Raw genomic sequence first — 24,379 nt, forward strand, 5'->3', positions numbered from 1 at the left:
AACGCTCTATGATTCTGCACGAGATATTTGCTACAGAAACTACTATTGAAGAACACAGAGTTTGAATAATCGTAAAATAATATTTAGCATACATTGTATTTTATAAATATAAAATCGTTAACCCTTATTACATCAAATATTAGAATTAATGTAGTCTAGAAAAATTCGCTCTTCAAATGATCAATTATTAAAAAAAAAAACGAATTTAAATTCGTATATATAGCACAGGGCTACATCCACCAACCTATGCAGTGATCCACCTAGATTATTCAAGAAGAGAAAAAAATCAACAGCCCTCAAGCTATAAATGTATCGCAAATATATTTGAATAAATATAAATATCATAAACCAATTGAGATTGAAAAAAACATTGTTCCGTTTTGACAGTATTTTATAATGCTATATAATGACCAATACTTCCTTTTAGTATTTTTTTTTAAAGTAAAAGGTGTAATTCGAGTTCTAAAAAAACATGTATCAAGCGATCCGAGAGGAATTTTAAAGCAAGAATATGAACTCAAAGTTTTATCTATCGATGATTCTCATCTCAATGTGTGAAAAATACGTGAAAACTACTGTAACAGGAAATCATACGTGTGGCAATTATAAATTGTAAGTTAAATATTTTAGTATTTTTCTATATTATTGTTCTGTCCATGCTGAATGATTATCGTTTTTGTGAAATCGTTATAAAGATATTGTCGAAAAAAGTTTTTTTTTTAATCTGAGGGACGATAGTGTTTTTTCTTAATCATGTTAAGCTCTTATATTCGTCCTAACGGTAATGCATATTTGGAAGTATGATCTTCGTACTTAACATACATGTAATTTGTCAGACGTTTTTCTGATATAGTTCCTTTTTTGAAAAAGAGATTATGCTTGTTAATATTTCATCCGTAAAACAAACTGTATTTTGTAAAGTTGTTCATACGGATTTTCTTAATATTGTGTTTCATTTTCTAAATAAATATAAATATAATAAGTTTAAAACTTTTTTACAAATTTATTAAATTCTTCCATTACTTCAGAAAAATGAAGATTATATAAAAGAGGGACGAAAGATACCAAAGAGACAGTCAAACTCATAAATCTAAAATAAACTTACAACGCCATGGCTAAAAATGAAAAAGACAAACAGACAACAATAGTACACATGACACAACATAGAAAACTAAAGAATAAACAACACGAACCCCAGTTATCCTTCATTAATTAGATGGCAATTTTAGTGCGATTATGTTGCACTTTGTAAATACAGCTGTTTCACAAACCATACCTCTTTTGGGGAGATATAGAATATTCATAGATAATTTCTTTTTTACATACTGGTTCCAAGTTAGAATCTCTAAGTTCAATCTCATAGATACATGATTTGGGGATATTACCAGTAAATATACATATGCATAATGTTATACTGAAATCTGTGTTAATCCTAAAGTTAGGGTAGGGGTAAGAAATTCAGTGTGAGTTTAAACTCTTAGATGTTCGGGGCATATAAACGTTGAAAATATGCCGCACAACCCTGTAGTTTGACCTTTGAAAAATATAGTAGTGCATGTGAACTTGCCATTATAGGATGAGATTTTTTGTCAAAACTTTATAGTAAAAGGGGTACAATTCCTCTGGGAAAATGCATTGTCAATATTTATAGGAATGCAACCCTTTGATATTCTGTCATTTATTGATACATTTCATATATTTGTTAGATTGTTAAAGCTAATAGACCACGTTGACCGATCAAAAACTCGTCAATTATATGCGCTTTTACGACGTCTTTTACCAGATAAAGGGGATCGCCTGTATCCCTGCACTGTCAACGTTCATCACGCGTCTTAATGATCGTCATTGTGCAGGTTTAACTAGAAATTACGTTTGTGCCGTAGGTACTTATTAAAAATTCCCTAATGAAAGCAGTGCTGACTGTTAATTATGAGAATTCAATCTGACGAATAATTTGTGCAATATAGCATCATAGTTTTCCAACCACTCGCTCAACATTAAAACAGAAGTGACTATGCCCATAAACGCATGAATGATGTTCACTAAAACCAAAGTGTTTGACGGAAAATGTATCGAACTCGAAAGTTGTCTATGAGTATACCTGTCTTTAACGTTAACCAAATAAGGAGTCCATGACTGTGATATTGAAATTGATCTTTAGTGAATGATAAATATATAAAATCGTTCATACTTTTAATGCATATTCAAATGCAATTTGTATGTAACAATTCTTTTCATTGGCTAGAAGTTGCCGTCAAATCCACAGTTGACCATGCATAACTAAGGAGGGACAATCATTTTGAAATTATTGAATCAACAAATGTTCGATTACTACTATATAATCGAAAATAAAACAACACCTACCTCGAATTCGCCATTTTAATGTGATTTTATCCGAATTTGAAGCGTACAGGTAACGTAATAACCTCCAGTTTGTAAGTTTTCATTTGTATGACGTCACGTTTACCCATGACGTTTTTGCGCCAAAATCGTTCATGACGTTACGCGGATTTTTTTTTATTTGTCAAATTAAGACATTTTCCCAAGCTTTATCGTATTATTTCTTTTTGGTATGCATTAGAATCGGAATAACAGTACTGTAGTTGAAGAGTTGCCACCGTCAATTTTGATTTGACGGTCGCAAATCTCCGTTTTACTGTCTCCGCTACGCGTCGCCAGTAAAACTGCATTTGCGACCGTCAAATCTACAATAAGTACTACAGTACTGTTATTCCTTAAATATATTGCTTGCAAAATGTTTTCTGGGTATTTGAAGATGACATTTGTATACAATTTGGTAAATCTTTAATTCACAAGAAAAAACAATTCAATACTATTAATCGTGGTTATATCTATGAACTGTACAAAAGAAAAATATTGACATGATATTAGAACTTGAGGATTTTGAAAAACCATTGTTTATAAAAACGGAAATGTGTACTTTAACTTAAATTGATACGCATACATCTATTATGTCTATGTTATCATTTCATTTTATTTCATGCTGATACAAAAATAAATGTGAAAACATTATGGTTAAAGATATTTGTTCGTTTTTATTGTTACTGTTCATATTTGGTAACGATGTGACCATTGGACTTAGTGCAGAAGACAATTATACCTGTCCTAGGTATAAAAGGTCAGTAGATACAATACATACGTGAAAATGAGGATTTTACTGCAAGTAGAACATTTGTAGAAAGTATGCTTTAATATTCTTAAAATTGATTATGTACTATGCCAAACTTCATTAGCTAACCAATTATTATCATTAACATACACTTTGCTCAGTTGTATGCCGTTTATATATCTCAGTTAAAATTTTAAAGCTATACGGATTTCATCAACAGGGTTGTTGTCCTTACTAAAAACACTGCTCCAAACGTCAAAGAACAACACAAATATATTCAGATGGATACTGCAATAATTTTACAATCATCTGACTCTATCTTGTTCCTTTTTAATTGCACGTTATTCTTTAAGTTTCTCTTTTCAATCGATTTATAAAATTTGAACACCGATAAACTACTGTCCCCTAAATGATTTTGCATCTTGAGTGTTTACATCTCTGTTCTCGAAATTTAAAGGGGCACTAGCTGTCAAATTTATGCTCACCGATTTGACTCAAATTCTCATATTTGATTTATAACAATGTAAAATATTTATTCAAACTATCAAAAGTCTAAAATAAACAGTTTACAGAGCATGGGGTAGATAATATATAGGTTCGTTTCGTGTGTATTTTAGTCCAGACGTCATCTAATTTACTATCGATTTGACCTCAGATGACCATATAAGCGATGTAAACATAAATAAAGATATGAATAGATTAAACCAACACGTGCAATTGGATTCTTATAGGTATGTTTGATTTTATTTTATAGATTAAAAATAGATGTTCTCATTGTTTTTAACCGTATAAGAATGATTTTATGTGCATCGAATTAGTAATCAAATGATTTACCGTAGTTTTACTTTCATTGTTGACATTCTTTTTCTTTAAATAACTTGTACACGTACAATGCGTGCGTTGTCAATCTCTATCTAGGGGTTAAATTGAAGTTCACATGAATACGTATTTAAAGAGGTTGACTCATTCATTTACTTGCAAGTGAATGACTAATTATCAATGTTTCTTAGCGTAATTTGACAAAATTGAAACTTTTGGCTGCAAAAAGCGAATTGTTATTTCACTATTTCACTTTTATTATTGATTGAACAGAAAAAAAAACCTTTAGAATTTTTATATATCTCGTAGCTAGTGCCCCTTTAAAAAGATCAAGGTTCATCTTGAACTTACAATTAATATCGATAAATCCTTGGCGAAGCATCACAATACATAGTAACAATTCCTCTTTATATATGTCAAAAAGAAGAGCATGCAACGATTTATATAGTACTATCATTTACTTGTGTGAGAGGGAAAAAAGTAAGGGGTTCCTGACTTTAATAAGCAAATGCCATACAACATGTACAACAAAATCTAATGTAGTTTGATTAAAAATTGATTAATTCATTTCAGTGCACAAAACATTCATAACCAAATTTTGAAGTAACAACTCATATAAATGAGTGTTTGTAATTTTATCACAACAATTAAAACTTGATCTGCTTTCAAACAGATTACAACAATGAACTATACATTGGCGATTTAGTGCCATACTATCCGGACTTCAAGCAGTTTAAACCAATCATTTTTTAAACGGAAATTATACTTTTTTCTATTAAAAAATGATACCTAGACGCGGAAATTAGTAATTCATTGTATCTAATACGGAGAAGAATTGTGGTAAATTCGTTATGGTTAAACATCGTTGTTCATTCAGTTTGTTACTTTTATTAATTGTTAGCGATTTGACATCTGGACTAAGTATTACAGATGACCATACATGCTCTAAATATATACGGTCAGTACTTACATCAGTAAATGCTACTTAGATCTCATATTAATAATGACATTTGTTCTCTATTGCATATATATTGACCAATTTTAGACAGCTTTTTATTGTTTATTGATGAATGTATGATACGTTTCATGTTTTCGAACGAAGCATCTACAGTTGCCTTTGAATTTGCATTCACCGTTTTACGTTCATGATATAGATAAGCATATGTACTGACGGAATTAAAAAGAGGAACTCTAAATCAGCCCGCCTACATACAATTTAACTATTCATTTCTTGGAGTAACGTAATTATTCATCTTTTCCATTTCATGACCATGAAACTGTTGTTATGTGCACAGTATGATAGATTTGTAAAGAACATTTAAATCTTAATTGAGAAATCCTAACATTTGGTTGTTAATAAAAAGAATAAGGTAGCCTTTTTGTGCTTCTTTGTTCCATTTTTTTTAATAGTAATTGAGATGATAACATGATGTTGGCTGCAGTATTCTTTTATTTACTTATTGTGTCTGGTTTGTTCTTGTGTTCACATATCTTTGTCAATATAATGGACTTTGATGCGACTGAATTGTCATACAAGCTAGATGTTTAGCTAGTTATCAAACCAGGTTCAATCTACTATTTTCTACATAAGAAAATGCGTGAACCAAGTCAGGCAGTTCAGTAAATTTATTGTTTTACGTTATATAAAAAAACAAATTATTGAAAAATCATTAGTTCTTTTAGCACCTTACATATTTGAAGTTTGTAGAATAAATGTTGAAAAGCAGCTAAACTAATTTGTTCATTTTTTGAACCGACAATTTAAAGCAATCATTGGTTACAATTGTTTGTTTGTATAAAACAAATATATTTTAACACCCCAGTTAAAACCTCTATTCAACATAACTTAGCCTAACGTTGTAAGACACATTCTCTAGTACGAACTCTGGGTTTATATACATTTCCTTTACTTACTCTATGGTCAAGGATATTTCTGCTAGTGTGTGTCAAAGATTGTTATAGGCTATGATTGTTCTTCTGGTATCTTTCGCTCCTATTCTATAGACAATGTCTTTGTATCATAACTACTTAAAAAAAAATATTTGTATTGCTTCGTGTACGGTAGATACATTTTATATATTGTGCCCCTTTCCCTTTTTGTTTTGTTATAAAGGAGTAGTAAGGGCGTATCATATTTTTGTCGTGCTCATCACATATAAATTCTAATCATAATCTTGAGTAATAGTTTGTGTCTTCGAAAATATATTAGCGTATGGGCGTTGCATCTGAGTCTTATCCCGTGTTTTAATTGAGTTTATGTTGCCCAATATTTAGTTCAGTATGAGGCTTCTGTTGACTGTTGTTTGTCTGATTAACTCATCATTTATACCAGGATTGTAATTTGGTATTGCACCAGACACTCGTTTCATCTACAAAAACTCATCAGTGTCGTTTGAATATAAAAAAAAAGTTTAATAGGGAAAACAATTAATTAAAAAAAGCATTGAAGACCACTAATTCCTAAACGTTGATGTTTTTGTTTTATTTTCTATTTGTATTTGCATCCTAGGTTTCTTTTATGAATTAAAGTATATATTTCATTTTCATGGATTAGTTGCTTTAGTCTTACTACTGAATTGTCATATAGCTCATCAACGGTTTCGGTACTTATACATCCTCGGATTTCAAATGTTTGGCTTTGAGTGTTCCTGATGAAGGTAAATCCAGAAAAGCGCTACGAACGCATTGATATAATTAAACGTTTTGTTTTCAATTTTTTACCGATAACAATCTATTTCGCCAATACATTTATACCATTATATAAATATTTAATTAGTTCTTCTCAAGTAATTTGGAGTGAATATAATTTAATAATTTTATCCTTCATACCTATGATTTAGGGAAATAAGACATATAAAAAGAGGAGTTACCAAATTGGTGTAAAATATTTCATTTATTTATTCAAAATGTTGCAAATGTTTTTTTCTATTGATATGATTTGCCTTCGATAAATGCTATTGACTCTGTAAGTCTTTGAATGTGAAAAAAGGATGAACGTCGCTATGAAGGGATCAAATTAAATAAAGGCAACAGTAGTATACCGCTGTTAGAAATTCATCAATCGATTGAGAAAAACACAAATCCGGGTTTCAAACTAGAACTGATGGAAACACATCAAATATAAGAGACACAACAGAAACACAACATTAAAATTTAACACACACAGAAACGAACTAAAATATAACAATGGCCTTTTTCCTGACTTGGTACAGGATATTTTAATGACAAAAATGGTGTGGGCATACCAAACCTTCCGCTTTTATGGCAATGTTAAATATAACATTAAATGACATCATTATATGATAGGACTACAATACGAATGAATGGGAGAACATATAGGACAGAGAAGCACACGAATCATAGTAAACAAAAGCTAACAGGTTTAAAATTTTATACGCCAAACTCGCGCTTCGTCCACTCAAGACCAACAAGGCCAGTGAGACTCCGATGTTAAAGTTTGAATGCCAAAATTACCGATTTTAATAAAAATTTTGAGCTGAAAAAAAATTAACAAAAGAGCATTATTCAAAACAGTTCATTTAGGGAGATTTGTTGTTTTGTTTTATGAACCTATAGATTTAATAAAACATTTTATTATGTTGTTTAACATTAATAAAACACTTAGTTTCAGATAAGGGTGAGGGTTGTTAACATAAAAACGTTTAAACCTGCTGCAATTGTTTGCAACTGTCATAAGCCTGGAATCTGATGTTCAGAACTTGTCGTTTGATTATGTGGTTCTCGTTTTTTGTTTCTTTTATAAAGATTAGATCGTTGATTTTCCCGTTTGAATGATTTTACACTAGATATTTTTGAGCCCTTTCTAGCTTGTTGTTCGGTGTGAGCCAAGGCTCTGTGTTGGAGGCTGTATTTTGACAATTAATGGTATAATTTAATAAAGTGTGGCTTCAACGGAGAAAAGTCTTATTAGCACTCATACAACATCTGCTTATATCTATCTATATCTGATATTGAAATATTCGGTAATGTATGAACTAAATCTAATTGTGTGCTAAAAGTACACATTAAGTTATCTTTTCGTAACCAAAAGCTACGGGTTTAAATTTCAAATAAAAAAATCTGAACAAAAATCTTTGACCGCAAAAAAACACATGCAATAAAAAGGAATAGCCATTAGCAAAGCCACGTATGTAAGAATAAAGATGCAACTAGAGAAGAAATAAAAAAGTGTCATATGTTTTAGTAATTCAGAAGACATGGTGTAATGCATATTATTATATGACTAAAACTTATCTGTTTTCTCATTGGCAAAAGGCATAGGAAATCCTCATGATCAAACGTATTTTACGCGCAAGAAATTCGAGAGGTCAAAATAAGAGTTTGAACAGCGTCCGTGTACCTAAATATATATATATCAGAGCAGTCAATGAAGTATGTTCAGGACGTCCAGTAAAGTCCCGTTATTTTTCTTTTTCTACCTGTTTTTGATGTATATTATCGCTTTCCTTCTTTTTTTGTGTATTTGTTTTTAGTTTACTTTATTTAATACATTAACTTAGCTACTGAAATATGCTATAGTTAATTTAAAAATAGGGTGCAGTTTTAGAAGTATATTAAGCACATACTGGAAAATTGGATAAAGATCAAAAGTCATTCAATAAAATCAATAAAAGTAATTGTTAACTTTCGATTTCAGTTGATACAATGATTTATCAACGCCAGAGATATGACATTCACACTCGGTCGTTGGCCTCGGTGAATACATCATATACCAGGTGTTGATAAATCATTGTATCAGCCTCATAAAAGTCAATAATTGTATATAAATATACGCTTATATTATTTGAGACTGTGCTTATTCATTTATCATTTTCAAAATTTTTACTTATTTGGATTTCAAATTGTAAAGAAAACAAATATATTTATATAAGTTTCTTAATTGTGTTCTCTTTAGCCGAAAGAAGCCAGATGGACAGTACTATAAACATATTGAAACGACATGTTGTCCTGATTTCATGGAAGTTGACAATCGGTGTTTAGGTAATTACTGGCCATTATTTAAATCATATAAGTTAGTGCTTACTTCGGAAACGTATTAGCACCACACATTTGTTTTTTTAGATATTTTGTCTTCTGGTGCGTTATTACATTTGAAGAAGAACCTTTTATATAAAGTTCAATTTACAGAGTTTTTTATTTGTTGTCTACGTTACCATCATCTCAGTCTTGTAAGCATGTATCTACATAAGCTATTTAATTTATGTGGTATGTGTTTATTCATGATATTTGTTAGAGAATCTGATTGAGGTTTAAAAGAAAAATAGAAAATAAGAAGATGTGATATGATAGCCAATGAAACAACTCTCCACGAAAGACCAAAATGACACAGAAATTAACAAATATAATTCACCGAACGGTCTTCAACAATTAGCAAAACCCATACCGCTTAGTCAGCTATCAAAGGCCCGAAATGACAATGTAAAACATTATAAACGGAAAAACTAACGGCCTTATTTATGTACAAAAAATAAACGAAAAACAAATATGTAACATATCAACAAACGATAACCACTAAATTAGAGGTTCCTGACTTCGGACAGGCACATACATACATATGGCAGAAAAAAACGCGTTTTGTATTGAAAAAAGGAGTATGGTTGTATTTTATAATTCTGAAAGAACATATCAAGAATACCAGAATATACATTGTAAAAGTTTATAAAAATGTCACTTTTGATGCTCGCTACCAAATTCTATATAAAATAAAATTCAGTAACAGTTCAAATACACATACAATACATGTCAGACATAAGAACCAGGAAATGAATATGTTATCACTGTGATTTCTGTCTTTATGTCACGAAATATTGAGAAAAAATGTTGTACAAAAAACGATTACTTCATAATAACAGCCATTTTGTTTTTTAAGTATTTGACCCAGTTTATAACAAAGTCGATTCTATTTTCAATTCAAGATATTCGTTTTCAGAGTGTCCTGCAGGCTACTATGGTCAGAATTGTAGTCATCCATGCCTTGACAATACATATGGGCAACTATGTAAATTGACGTGTAATTGTACAGTTGAAGAATTATGCAACCCTAAGGCTGGTTGTAAATGTAAAGCAGGTTTTACTGGACCGAAATGTGATAAGGGTAAGACAGGTATTATGGTATTAAGGAGTCTCCCATAAAAAAAGGAGAAAACAAATGAATAATGATTTGAAATTTGAATATATGTACTGAAATTTATTGCAATGTGTATACTAGTACGGTAAATAAAAAAAAACACGTAAAATACAGATCCAACCTGCTATTGTGACATCCACTCAATTGTTGGTGAACATGAAACTAAAACTACTTTTATTTGTTTCAGGATAATGGATAGTCTATGTATAATGGAGCCTTATTTTACACTATATAAGTCAATTTGTAAACATATCTTCGTATGAGAAAGTTAATGCATAATATATGTACATACTGGTGTAATCAAACATCCCTATAAGATAGGGATATAATGAATAACTGTAACATTCAGTACATTTTGTAACATAATATTAAAATTGTTTGGAAATTTGTCACTATGCATAAAGAATTTCATCAAAAACTTCTAAAAAATGAATGGATATATAAGAAGCAATTACATTTGTTTTAAACGTAAGAAAATTAAATTTAGATACGACGTCAAATTTTTTTCAATCATTTCTAGAATGCAGTGCAGGATTCTATGGGCCTAGTTGTATATACGACTGTGAATGTTCAAAGACGTCCGTATGCAACAAAAAAACTGGGGAGTGCACATGTGATAGAGGATGGATAGGAAATCATTGTGACAACAGTAAGTTACTAATATTCTATGTTTATAAAACAAACTTATTATGAAATCAATTCGTAATGGAAGAAAACAGGAAACAGTAGAATAAGGCAACACTAGTAAAGAAAGGTTCAAATCGTACAATGTAATAACGAGGGAAACGAAATGTCGTACATAAAATCTAATGAATCGCATTAACTTCCGATACTGAACTATGTTTTCTAATTTAATGATGTATTAAGTCAATTATTCGGTAAAACAAATAATTTGTACAAGCAAATTTAAGTCATATACAATATAAAACTGAAATAAATTAGCTTCAACATTACTTATCCTGAATACCTATGACATCAGCTTTACTTGTGAAAAACAAAACGACCCCGGTGGTAATCTGAAAGCAATTTGAAATATAGATCAACATGTAGTTTGATTTTAATAAAAATCCAAATCAACAAACTTGATATTGAACAATTATTCTAAGATTTGAAGGTCATTTGTTGGTAATGTCTTTAACAATTTCCGACATTTGTCAGAGCGTTTCAATTTTTAGAATTAACTTTTACTATTTCCGGAATCAAACTTAAATCCTTACAAAAATATTAAGAAATGTAAACTTTGAAAAATAATGTCATCATGATGAACCGTATAGTAAAGATTTAAAAAAGTAGAGCAGATTACTAATTTCCATATGAATTTGGGCCGTTCGTATCAAATTTTAAACGAGACCAATTGCATGTTTTTGATATGAAAACAGCCAACGCAAAAAAAAAAAGAACAAACAGTATTCAAATGTTTGAAGAATATACTGAAATGTCAATGTTGATGTTATTATTCAAGATGGATTTAATAGAGACTTTTAATATACATGTAATGCGATGATATGTTTTGGTACTTAGTTTATATTTGAATGCATAATTACATGCGAATCTGATGCGACTGTCATGCAAGTGAGGTATTGAGAGCTATAAAACAAGGTGTTATCCACCATTTTCTACATTTTGAAAATGGCTTCACCAAGTCAGGAATATGATAGTTGTTGCCAATTAGGTAAATGCGTTTTATCATTTGAATTTGCCATTGATTACGGACGTTCCGTATTGAACTTTCCTCGGAGTTCAGTATTTTTGTTATTTTTCTTTTTTCTAATATTAAAAAGAATATTATAGTTCGAGTAGAAGAAAAATAAGCACAAAATGTTAAAGCATATTTTCGTATAGGATGCAGCATTTCAGGGAGGTCATTTTAGTGTCCAAAGTAGAGTCCTATACTAGACATCGCTTGTGAGATACGAAATCTAGAAGCGGATGAATAAAATATCTAAGTTGATTGAAGTTTGCAGTTGGTAGCATAATATTAATGAACCACTTTTGTTTATAGAATGTGCCTCTGGCTACTATGGTATTGAGTGTGCTAACCGATGCAGTTGTTCGGCCAATCATCAATGTCATCACATGACAGGAGATTGTCATTGTGAAACAGGGAAACAAGGATCGCACTGCAATGAAAGTGAGCATTGTTATTTATTATTTCAAAGTACATTGTCAATTGACCATTAGTCAGTGTGTCTAATTGTCACGGAAGTAATTGGTGCCTGGTACTAAAAATTAATTCTATATATAATGTTTGTTAAATTGTTGTTGGCAATTGAGAGAAATAATAATTCAGATTTTTTTTTCTCACAGATATGAACTAATTATATAATGACGTAATGCAAAATAAAATACGAGCAGGAAGGAAGTAAGATTATTCTTCCCTTACGTACAGAACTATCTCAAATTAACCTCAACCTTTGAAAACTGTAGATATCATGTAACATTAAAATTTATGATAGCATTTGTTCCTGTTGTAGCATGTGACGCTGGTAAATATGGATTAAACTGCCTACAGTTATGTAGCTGTCAAGATTGCAATCCAGTAGACGGTGTCTGTCAACAAGTTGACAATGATGGTATTTTGTTTAAATTGTATACAATTTGTTTTTTAAGTAAATGTTGAATATTAAACAAAAAATTGAGAAAAGCATGTTACAGTACACATTGCAATAAGAACATGAAAACATAAAAAATAACTGACGTCACTATCCCAAATGGAAAACCAGAAACGTGCTAATAAATATAAAAACAGGAAATAAGTGTATGAGGTATCAGTAAAGAACCAGGGTTAGCATTAAAATAGTTCTTTTGTTTTGTGCATATTATTATTTTTTTAAATATTAAGATCAAACTTCAAGGTTAATTAAAAAAAGAAAAAGTCCATAAAACCTTATAACATCAAATGCTCGACAATATTAACCATCGGCATGAATATAAAGCTACCGTAAAATTCCAGACTGGGTACAGGCAATTTTCCCAAAATGAAATGATGATGTTAACCTAGTTTTATTGGTAGACAATTATTTATAGTTCTGTGAGAATATAACACGCAGATGATTAAATCTAAACAACAATATGATCAACATCATTGACTGATCAACAACCTTTGCACTGGTTATTGTCATCTTTACAGCTTATTTTACTCAATTAGTGGACTTTGGTCATGAATGTCACTGCGAACACTAACTTCAGAATTCAATCATATTTTTGTCTTTCTTGTTGAACGGTTTTTGAAATTTCAAAATCAAATGTTCAGAAAAGTAGTATTGTATCATTTTAGGCATATCAGTAGGGATAATAGTTGGCACAGTGGTTGGAATTTTGGTTTTGGTAGTCAGTCTTATTATTATTATCATGTTGAAATGCCGAACAAATAGTAGTGACAGGCATCAACTTCAACAGAAGAAGAGGGGAGATTGTAGCAGTAACTACTATGAAGACATTGATGACTACGCTGAAATACCTGATTCAAAGCTACATCCGAATTATCCTTACAGCTATGCCGATTCCAATGATGTTAAACCGCCAATCAAAGAGAGAATACCGACGACAAAGAGAAAAACCAATCAGTACTTGTCTCTTACTGAAGCACAGAGATTAAGTAAACTCTCAGCTACAAGTGGGGAACTAAAGAGTCATGGAGGTAGTACAGACTATTTGAATCCGTACACAGGATTACTCAAAGATGCCAAATGTGCTAGCTACCAAGATATCAACAAAGAAAAACAAGAACGGAAATCAAGCAGTGAGAGCATTCAATCTCAATCTGGATATGTGAAAATTGCATCAGGAACAACAGAGACAAAGGATGACAATAAAAGACAATGTAATGACTACACGGATGCACCACCTTCTACCAGATACAGCAATGGTAGTGATCTTGACAGACTTACCACGGAATCAAGAATCGAAAAGGGAATCAGTATCCAGTCTGGTTTATACTTGAAAATGAATTCGACTCTAAAAAGGGAAGCTCAAACTGAAGCAGACAAGCGTACATTGAACATAGATGTCAAAGGCAGTCAGACGAATGGTTTTCTTCCAAAGATTACAGTAATCAGTCAAAGTGGTTCTACGGAGACTTTAAACATCAAAAACCAATGACAGAACTCAATTGCAATGAAATTGATTACAATTAATTTTCAGCTAATCAATGAGTTTTGCGACCGTTTTTTTGTAATTTTTTGTAAAATAAATGTATCATAATAATGTAAAAAAAAAATAAAGAACTCTTGACTATTAGAAATTGTAAATAAAACTGAAGTCTTGAATTTCTCACATAAAGTCTTTATTTTTATTTCTATTAACTGGAATAATAAGAGAGTTAAAATATAATACAAAGGTACAACACAGATATAAAAAGGAAGTCACACGATTGTTATATGTTCTGCGGAGAATCATAGTTGCCTGCTGTTGGTTACTGTTTAATCTTTTCGTTTTGCTATTTGATAACGGATTTTTCGTATTAATTTTCTATGATATTTTTGTATACAGATACAACCTATCAAAATCCTTAAGTTTCTTACTTGATCTGAATTTACACATGACCTTAAATCTTGCTATTAAATGGTCCTGCTTATTCAAAAAAATATTAAAGGAGAGAAACCACAAAAAAAAAGTTAAATAAAAACTCCAAACATGTCTAAATATGATTATCACAATAAAAAATGTTTGTTCGTGTTGTTCAATCTTTAGTTTTGGGTAAAACATTTGTTTTTATTCTGATTTCGTTTATTCATGTTGATGTTGTTTATCCCAGGGACTTGAATAGTTGTGTACAATAGTTATCAAAGGTACCAGGATTATAATTTTATACACTAGACACGCGTTTCGTCTACATAAATCATCTCAGTGACGCTCGGATCTAAAAAGTTATAAAGCCAAATAAGTACAAAGTTGAAGAGCATTGAAAGACCAACAATTTCAATAATGTTGTGCCAAATACGGCTAAGGTAATCTATTCCTGGGATAAGAAAATTCTTAGTTTTTGTGACAATCAAATATATGTCTTGATAGTTATCATAGGTACCAAGACTATGATTTAATTCACCATTGTACATATGACTCATCAGTGACTCTGAGATCAAATTAGTTAAAGCAAAACAAATACAAAGTTGAAAAGTATTGAGGACCCAAAATATTCCTAGTAGACGAACATCGACAAGAATAGAGGCAAATTAAACTAGTTGTTCGAGCAGTTCACCTCCCTTGTATTGAAACTGACAAGGACAAATCAAAGCAAATACTAATAATAGCTACAAGCATTTTATACCACCGAACTTTTTTTCTGCAGCTTTGTGTTCCAGCTCCAAATTGGTCTGTAATTCATTGTTTGCGGTTCGTTTCGGCCTGTTCTCGTTTATATCAATCTATTATTGCGTTAGTATGAAGCAGTCCTTTTTTTTTACCCTTTAAAGTTAAATGACATAGGTGTTCCTCATTGTCGATAGCTTAACATGTACGACGACTTGTTATTTTGAACCGTCTTGACTGTATGCCTTTGATTGATAGTGGCCGGACTGTCTATTCTATCAGATCCTTATAAATTTTCTTCTTTTAATGGTTTCTTTGTAGGCACGTAAGTATGTTTTATACCACCTGTTAAGGTGGTGCCAAACACTTGAACAACACAAATTTGGGTCTTTTAACTTTCCTAAAATTTTGACAAAATATTTAATTGACCGTTTCACAAAAACTAAAAAAAAAATCATAAATTGAACCATGCCCTTAATATAAAAAGAATTGGATGTATAGAAATTCGATATACACTAATTTTCCTCATTCAGGATCTTGATGTTTCCTAGAATGTGATTAAACGTTCAGCTGAAGTTTACTGAGTTATCACCCTGTATTTGTTCTGTACTAACTAAGCTATTGCCTTGAAGGCGAAACACAGCAAAACTTACTTCATAGAAACATACTTATGTGAATAAAAAGAAATGGGGTATTCGATCAAATTGAACAACATAAGTTACAAAAAGACATCTACAATTTACAAATTCATTTAAACAGGTACACGTTTTCGATGAAAGTTTGTTGAAAAATCTGTTTTATCAGTTTCACTTTTGGCTTTTATCTTTCCCAATCGCATGACAAAGAACAACTTTTCCAGTTAGTTAAAGTAAAACGTGTCGCACAATATTTCGTAGTTCTTTAACTCAACGGCTCAATAGAGTTGACGTAAGACAGACATTCACAACATTTTCCCTCAATTATTACGGTACCAAGGAATCAGCATTAAACCCCCTTAAAAGATGACATTCATTCGTTATATCAACCAATCAATCATAGATATACGATAAAAGGCGGACAACCTGGTATGCATGGCATACTAAAAGGACAGTTTTGTCGTATCTTATCGTAAAACGTATTGAAGCTACTAGTATGCCCTTAGAATGTTTGAATGCAAATCAAGTTGTGATATATGTACCCTACTCATTGTTATGATTTAGGATGAAACACCGTGAATTTTCCTTGGAGAGAATAGTAATAGAAGGATTATGCTAGGCTTGAATGATCGATAATTTGACAGGAAAGTGTCCATCTAAAAAAGAGAAAAAACAATCAACGCAACTGTCCGATTCTAAATTATGTGGATAAGAAACAATAAAATATCCAGATCTGTTTTCATTGGTACAACTACATGTAGAAGGACCATACAACAGAAATTTATTTTACGATTCCCCACATATCGACACTGTATTGATACAATACATATACATAGACAAAGACAAATTAACATTAGTATAAACAATATTTAATTAATGGACTTTAACTTCATACTGTGGATACATATATTTTCGTGGGTATCAATTTTCGTGGATGGCTGAAAACTTGCATATTCGTGGATATTCGATTTCGTGAGTTTGCCAATCTCTGTTTACAAATTCTGTTTAAAATATGTTATTCGTTGAACATTTCATTTCGTGGTTCACCTGTAACCACGAAAACCACGAACATTGGTATCCAACGAATAATAATGAATCCACAGTAAATTACAAAATTTCCCATCGATTCAGGAAATACAGAAGTGTACATATTTATTGTAGTCGTGTTGTCTGTCCCCACATCAAATATTTAATATGTTTGTTTTAATTGTCGCCATACAACTTTCATGATGTGAAAATTCGACCACGACATATTTTTCAAGTACCTTAAAGTTTCTTTTTCCGACGTAGTCGGTATATTTCGGTTAATTTGTGCACTTTGAACTTAAGGACGCTTAACTATGGCAACATAATACGCATGCTCGAACATCCTTTCTAATGATTGGACAAAATGCTGTCATGGTGGTCGATTTGGTTGTGTTTAAAAAAACGTCTCGTTAATTATATCGTGATGGAAAGCAAGTGAAAAACTATAAATATTTGAACTAGATCTTACAAAGATTTATATTTTTATTAAAATAATTGTTTTTCCAATAGCTCTTTGCGTCCGTGACAGCTGTTTATTCGGGACAATTATATGATTTTTAATGTTAACTTTGTTGTACGAACGTACATGAAATTTAGAACGCACCTACGCATGTGAGATTTCCGCGGGGTTTTGGTGAATGTAAACAGAAAGATACGAGGACCGAGAATACTGAACACAAACAGAGATTAAATGGTATCTTTGTGCTTCTGAAGGTTATCGAAATGATTGTTTTAAACATATACTCAAATTTTCATACGTCGGATATATTATTTAAAGATAGTTCTTGTTTGTAATTGTTTGAAATAAGATTCAGTTTTTTTTTATACTTGTGATAATGAAAATGTAAATCACATTTTTTATAAATATTTATATAAAATTTTTGAGGATTTCGTTTTAATGGTCCGTTAGGGTAATGACCTTATCAATTGGAGTTCTATTCTTATTTTCCTGCTACCAACATAAATGATTTTAAGACATTTAAAATATCTTTGAATAATAGGATACACGATTTTAATTAACCCTCTAAAATGAAATAATAAAAAAAACTAAAAAAAATCTTAAATGAATACTAATATTGTTATTTTTTAATGTTTATGGAACAGACACACTACACTCATCGTCATTTTAAAAGACACATATATAAGTCACTGTTTTATTTTGCTCTTTCAAAGTCAATATCAAACATAACCTCTGAATATTCTAACCAATTATTTGGCCTTCCTTCAAAGTACAAAGTGATGTTGTCAATTTACATTCAGACATTCAAATTCAATTCATTACAAATGAGACATATAACATTAATAACAATGTGTACTTGAGAAAACGGAAACAATTGAATTAAATTGTCCAATATTCAATTGATACACTTAAACAAAGGAAATTAAAACAAACAACACAATTCTCTATTGTGCTAAATTTATATCAAACATGGAATTTTCCAAAAATTAAATATTTACAAAAAATCCGTGAGAAACAAAATGGCGATTTATCTTTCCGTAATGCCATCGTATAACGAATATCTCTTATTTTGCTTTCTAATTTGGATCCCGTTCTGTGGAAGCCTCGATGGAACAAATGTCTGTAAAAGAACCATAAAGTAAGTGGTAGCATATTATTGTACGTTTCCTTGGTCGCCAAATTTATATAAAAAAAGAACGGGACGGTAAGGTTTGATTGCCAATTACACTCTTCATCTGAGAGACGAATTTCGCAAATATTTAGTATCATGAAATATGAATAGTTAATTGTCAAATGGATCAATTTTAAAAATGGTCCGTGTTGTCAATATATTTCTGTCAATGTGCAGTCAGTTGGAGAAAAATATAGGCAACACCGAAAACAAGTGGAGTGTGTCCAAAATTTAGGTCACGTACCTACAAACCATTGTTTATCGGGCTCCTAAATGGCACAATGTGATTTCGTATTTTGAACCACGGATTGCATTTGTATTAAAATATGCAAATGTCGGTACTAAAAATCTATACTTCTAATCTTTTGTTGACTACAGTATTTAAGCTGTTTCTTGTGCTTCGTTAAAATCTTATTTTTACATATTGTATATTTGTCACAAATTGGATTGCAAACATGCTTATTTATATTTATTTTCGTTTAATATTTTGTACATGAATCAGGCCGTTAGTTTTATCGTTTAACTTGTTTTACATTTGTCATTTCGAGGCCTTTTATAAATGACATACGGCTTGAGTTTTACTCATTGCTGAAGACTGTAAGGTGGTCACCTAAAATTGGCAATATCTCTGTCATTTGGTCTCTTTTGGAATCTTGTATCATTATCAATCCTTTCAAATCTTGCTTTTTGTTATATATATATCAACCCACTATATAATCAAAGTGCTTGAGCCAAGCTAAGAATTGTGATTATGAATTTGTCGTTAGTGGTGTCTTTTATATTTTGTTTATCATTTTTGCATAATTCAGGCCTTTTATATTCTAGTTTGAATTGTTTTCCATTTTTTAATGTATAGATCGTATTTATATTGCTATACGTTATGTGTTTCCCTAATTGTTGATGGCCGACGATGACATACATTAAGCAGCTGTGCTGCTTGCATAAATCTGTTTTGGTCTCTGGTAGATAGTGTTTTCATTGGCAAATATACCATATAAATATTTGGCTACAATTCTTCATGCGTGAATGAAAGAAATCGATAGACCATTGAGTTAAAAAAAAAATTCATTCGTCAAATAAATTCATAGTTTAGGCACGTGAACACCGGATATTGACCTCTTAGAATACGTATAGATAAGATGAAATATGAAGTACACATATCCACTAAAGATTCAACTAACGGTTTCATTAAATATATAAATAAATGTCCATTTAATTTACTCCAAAAAAAAGAAAGTATTACCGAAACATTTGATAGAAAAATTATTCCCGTTTATAAAATGTAATCATGGTAACGTAAGGAAAAGACGTTTAATTTTGTGTTGTGTTTGGGTTACGGTTTTATTTCCAAAATGTTTTTTTTAATTATTGACTTGAAAAGTAAGAATTACACATTTGAAAGAAGATTATCATCTGTTTGCACTTTTCCAACTATGAAATCATATTGTATAGAATAATGAATATACATGTAACAGTAGTATATTATATATTATAATATTGTATATTATTTAATTTGTAACCTTTATTCTATAACTTAGTGCAACAGACGCAAAGAATAAAGTTGTACAAATCTATGATTTTTTCTGTTGTGCTGGATATAAAGCTGCCAATAATAGATGTGTAGGTAAGCATATGTTTAAATGTTCCTTTGGTGTCTTTTTATCACACAAACTCTTTTTATTCCATATTTGATGATGTACAAATTTACTTCGTTTACTGTACGAGGTTCCCTTATTACAGCCTGTGATTGCCATTTTGTACACTGAGGATTGTTTTAAATGCCTTCAAAAAGAAATCACCCAATTAATCAATCAATGAATAAGTAAAACAAATCAATCAGTCAATCAATCAATCAACCAAAATAGAGAAAAAAATAGACAGGTTGATACAGGGGCAGAGAATGAAAAAGATACAAAGAGAAGGGGAGAAAGACAGAAAGAGAGAAGGCGAGAAAGACGGAAAGAGAGAATGAGAGATACATTTTGTTAAAGAAATAACTAATCCAATTTTTCAATGACCAAAGCATAAACAAAATGAAAATGCATGAGAAATTTCAATGAAAAATAAATATTTATCTATGATGTAGTAGGATAAGATTTTGTTTTTCTTTCTTAAAACTAAGACTTTTTAAACAGATTTTAAAAGTAGATTTATTCAAAAAGCGTAGATGAATGTCTAATATTTTCCTAATTTTTATATTGGATATCTTTTCAGAATGTAAAGACTGTATCAAAAAATGTCCATCAGGATTCTGTGGAGAAGGATGTGTAAATACATGTGAATGTGCAACTAATGCATATTGTCATCCTATCAAATGTTGTGTTTGCAACATAGGTTTCAATGGGAAATTATGTGATACACGTTAGTTGTTTTAAGTTTGTTGACTTATTTTATTTTCTATATACACGATTAACCAATTCAGCATTACCGATCCAGGACACAGAAGGTTGAACCCTCGAAACAAGCTTCATAAGTCTGCATAAGAATTATGGTCACGTTAAGGTGGCGCTGGATCAAAACAGTTTAAAGACCAAATCAAATCCGAAGCTGAAAAGCATAAAAAACGTAAACTTTTAAAAACATTTGCTAAATCTAACAGCTTTATAAGATTTCTGTGCATATTCTTTTAGCTAAACTTACATTCACTGGGAATATTGTAATCTCTGAACTAAGAAATATGATAAATTAATTAATTTTAATGTCTGAAAATGAGCAAATGGTGATGAAAAACCAACAAAATTATTTCTCAAATAACACATGAATAATATATTAAGATAGCGATAAAGAAAAACAATATTCATGAAAAGTGTTGCATACGTGTACGTATAGTTATGACAACAACCCAACGACACAAGAGACCAGCCACATCTATTTTACTAGTCATTATATGTTAAACATCATAAATTTTCTTAACACTTCTGACAAATGTAATTATTGTATTTACAGCTTGCGCTGAAGGGTATTACGGTGAGGGTTGTATGCACACTTGTTTGTGCTCGAATCATTCAACTTGTGACCGGTTTACAGGAACATGTTTATGTGATGACGGATGGACAGGAAATACATGTGCAGAAGGTAATTTATAAAAATCTGTTGGTTATTTCCATAATATTTCCTATTACCAAGCATTGTCATGATAATTGAAACCTATAGAAAACAGATATTCAAAGAAAGCAAATATGTCCATTTAAACGTCTGAAAGCAGTGAATGAAAATTTTCTGTCGGAAAATGAACATTGAAATTGGATAATTATGATATTTGTTCATGTATTTCTTTCTTCATGATTTAGTTCGATGTTCATTCTTCTCCATTAAAAGAAACACCAAATTCTACATTTGTGTATGCCGGGAAAACCTTTTAGAAAGCACTTATGATATGTATAACATCGTGCTGATCTCTTTGCGTAGATGCTACATTAAATTTGCAATTCTTCATAAAAGTAATAGAAATATTTTTTTCAGTTACAGAAGCTTATTTAAATGTTACATGCTCACCAAACTGTAATTGTCAAGATCCAAGATGTATGATTAATGGAAGTGATTGCCAATGTCATTTAAGTAATGTGACAGCAACAAAGCCCAAACTAGCATCAGGTATATTTATTTATGTAAAATTATCTCCTTAAAAATAAAATAGTAAATATTTAAAGATTACCATATTTCATCATAGCAAGGCAGCAACTCTGACATTATACTAAGTACATGACACATTATTCCACTATCACCTTTAAACACTAAACATTACAACAGAAAGTTGTTGTATGATTACCAATGATATACCTCTCCACCAGAGACCTCAAAAGTATAAGTGAAGAACTATAGGTGACTTTAAGGACTTCAACAATGATCAAAACCCATAACAAAATAGTAATATATATTTCTTTTTCAATAAACACGCGATTATTTTCAGTGAATTGAGCAAAACATGACAAAAAATTTCTCTGATATGTCTGTATATGCTTTCTATTTCTAATCATTTGTGCATAGACAGGTCAACTCTTTATGATAACTTGGTAACATGGTTTTAAACTACATGCCTAGTGATTGTCAGTCCATTCATCTAGAATACCAAGCTATGATATTCGTCGTTACAGATACATTCTGAGATTATCCCACTAATTATAATTCTTATCCAATACCGATGGTTAAATATCAAATTCTTAAATTCTGTACTTACCCAGAAAATTACATTTGGAAATGTAACTAATAGCAAATAGATAGGTTTGATAATAAATGAATTATTTTGGTAAAATCTATGATATATGGTACTACTTGTTTAATTATTGTACAGTCTAGTACACCATTATTTTGATAAGCAAACACAGAAATAAATAGATAATAATAAATGTGAAACAATTATTGACGTGCGATACAGACAAAAAAAAATAAGTATACATTATACATGTATTTACCCATTTACATATATTTTTTTTCAAAAGAAATAGATCGATGATGTAACGTGTAGTGTGTATATGTAATCTGTTTTATATTGCAGATGCAGAAACTATCCATGAGTCAACGAAAATCTTCAGTTTAATCGTAATTGCTATTATCGTATTGGGGTTATTGATAATTATCGTAGCATTTATATCGGTATTAATATTTATCTCGAGGAATAATAGAAAGAAATACCGAATAGTTGAAGCTACAAATGCAGATGCAACTGGCCATTATGATGAAATAAATCCTTATGACGAAATTCCAGAGGAACAACTCGAACAACTTGAACGCATACCACAACCTTATTATTCAACACCTTTGGATGTAGTCAAACTCAAGCGAACACACTCGTTACCATACATAAAACCTAACAGAATAAGAGACGAACACATTGTACCTGAGATCAGATACCCGAATGGATCTCCAAAAATGTACAAATATCTTTCATTGCCAAACCTATGCAATAAAGATATAATGAAGGCTCCATACACTGAGTTGAACGTGTTAAAAGAAGTGAGACATTATAACCAGTTGAAACATCATTCACACCATCCAACAGGAAGTGGCTATCTTCATCCCTATAACAGATTACTGCGACCAGGGATCATTGGAAGTGGATATCTTCATCCGTATTCAGTTCTTAAAAAGGATTCAGAAAACATAAGAACTAGTTTTGATTCCAACATTGGCGTCCAAAGGTCAGTCAGTGGCTACAATACTTCATATACGTCTGTTTATAGACCAAGGAGTGGCGACAATCGATCAGATACGATTGTTAATACACCCGTCAGTGGCCACAATAAATCAGATACGATTGTTTATACACCCGTTAGTGGCGACAATACATCAGATACGCCTACTGATGGACAAGTGAGCGGCGACAATAAATCAGAGACGTGGGTTAATGGACCTGTCAGTGGCAACAACGAATCAAATACATCTATTATCAGAGCAGTGAGCGGCGAAAATACATCAGATACATTTGCCTATACAGCTGTCAGTGGCGATAATGAATCAGTTAAAAGACCAATCAGTGACGACAATAAAACAAATAACGTTATTCAATAAAATACAAGGCATTGTCAAATAAAATAGTATTATGAATTTGTTGCATTTTATTTAGCGCATACATTCCTGTAAAACACCACCAATATTCCCGATAACCACCGTTACATTCTGAATAATTGTACATAATCTTGGTACATATATATATATAATCTTTCTAATCAAAAATATTTAAGCTCACATATTTATATATGTGGTCTGATAATTTGAAAATATCAGGTTTGACTGTATATTA

The 24,379-nt window shown here is 31.0% G+C and overlaps 2 protein-coding genes across 4 annotated transcripts; both read left to right on the top strand.

Annotated features, from left to right (window-relative positions):
• The first annotated feature begins 354 nt into the window (after positions 1–354).
• On the top strand, positions 355–14,378 carry LOC139528549 (multiple epidermal growth factor-like domains protein 10). 3 transcript variants are annotated; one of them, XM_071324582.1, is made up of 7 exons: positions 355–612; positions 8,865–8,950; positions 9,900–10,064; positions 10,618–10,746; positions 12,100–12,228; positions 12,572–12,670; positions 13,375–14,378. In XM_071324582.1, exons 1-7 carry the CDS (start codon positions 512–514, stop codon positions 14,196–14,198), a joined length of 1,533 nt encoding a protein of 510 aa, XP_071180683.1. In that variant the 5' UTR covers positions 355–511; the 3' UTR covers positions 14,199–14,378. The 3 variants fall into 3 exon arrangements, with proteins under 3 accessions (XP_071180683.1, XP_071180681.1, XP_071180682.1); XM_071324580.1 differs by lacking the exon at positions 355–612 and adding an exon at positions 2,843–3,139; XM_071324581.1 differs by lacking the exon at positions 355–612 and adding an exon at positions 4,543–4,907.
• Positions 14,379–18,354: 3,976 nt separating this feature from the next.
• On the top strand, positions 18,355–24,183 carry LOC139528550 (uncharacterized). Its single transcript, XM_071324583.1, has 6 exons — positions 18,355–18,606; positions 20,178–20,263; positions 20,854–21,000; positions 21,586–21,714; positions 22,102–22,233; positions 23,135–24,183. The coding sequence occupies exons 1-6, from the start codon at positions 18,488–18,490 to the stop codon at positions 24,145–24,147; spliced, it is 1,626 nt and encodes a 541-aa protein (XP_071180684.1). The 5' UTR covers positions 18,355–18,487; the 3' UTR covers positions 24,148–24,183.
• Positions 24,184–24,379: the final 196 nt, after the last annotated feature.

The sequence above is a fragment of the Mytilus edulis genome, chromosome 6 (genome assembly GCF_963676685.1).
Source record: "Mytilus edulis chromosome 6, xbMytEdul2.2, whole genome shotgun sequence".
NCBI lineage: Eukaryota > Metazoa > Mollusca > Bivalvia > Mytilida > Mytilidae > Mytilus > Mytilus edulis.

Excerpts from the sequence above, each read along its gene's own strand:
- LOC139528550 (XM_071324583.1), top strand. The coding sequence starts at position 18,488 with ATGGCGATTTATCTTTCCGTAATGCCATCGTATAACGAATATCTCTTA. Across the intron at positions 18,607-20,177 it reads GTCTGTAAAAGAACCATAAA|TGCAACAGACGCAAAGAATA; the intron begins GTAAGTGGTAGC and ends TCTATAACTTAG. Across the intron at positions 22,234-23,134 it reads AAAGCCCAAACTAGCATCAG|ATGCAGAAACTATCCATGAG; the intron begins GTATATTTATTT and ends TTTATATTGCAG.
- LOC139528549 (XM_071324580.1), top strand. The coding sequence starts at position 3,033 with ATGGTTAAAGATATTTGTTCGTTTTTATTGTTACTGTTCATATTTGGT. Across the intron at positions 8,951-9,899 it reads AGTTGACAATCGGTGTTTAG|AGTGTCCTGCAGGCTACTAT; the intron begins GTAATTACTGGC and ends ATTCGTTTTCAG. Across the intron at positions 12,229-12,571 it reads AGGATCGCACTGCAATGAAA|CATGTGACGCTGGTAAATAT; the intron begins GTGAGCATTGTT and ends TTCCTGTTGTAG.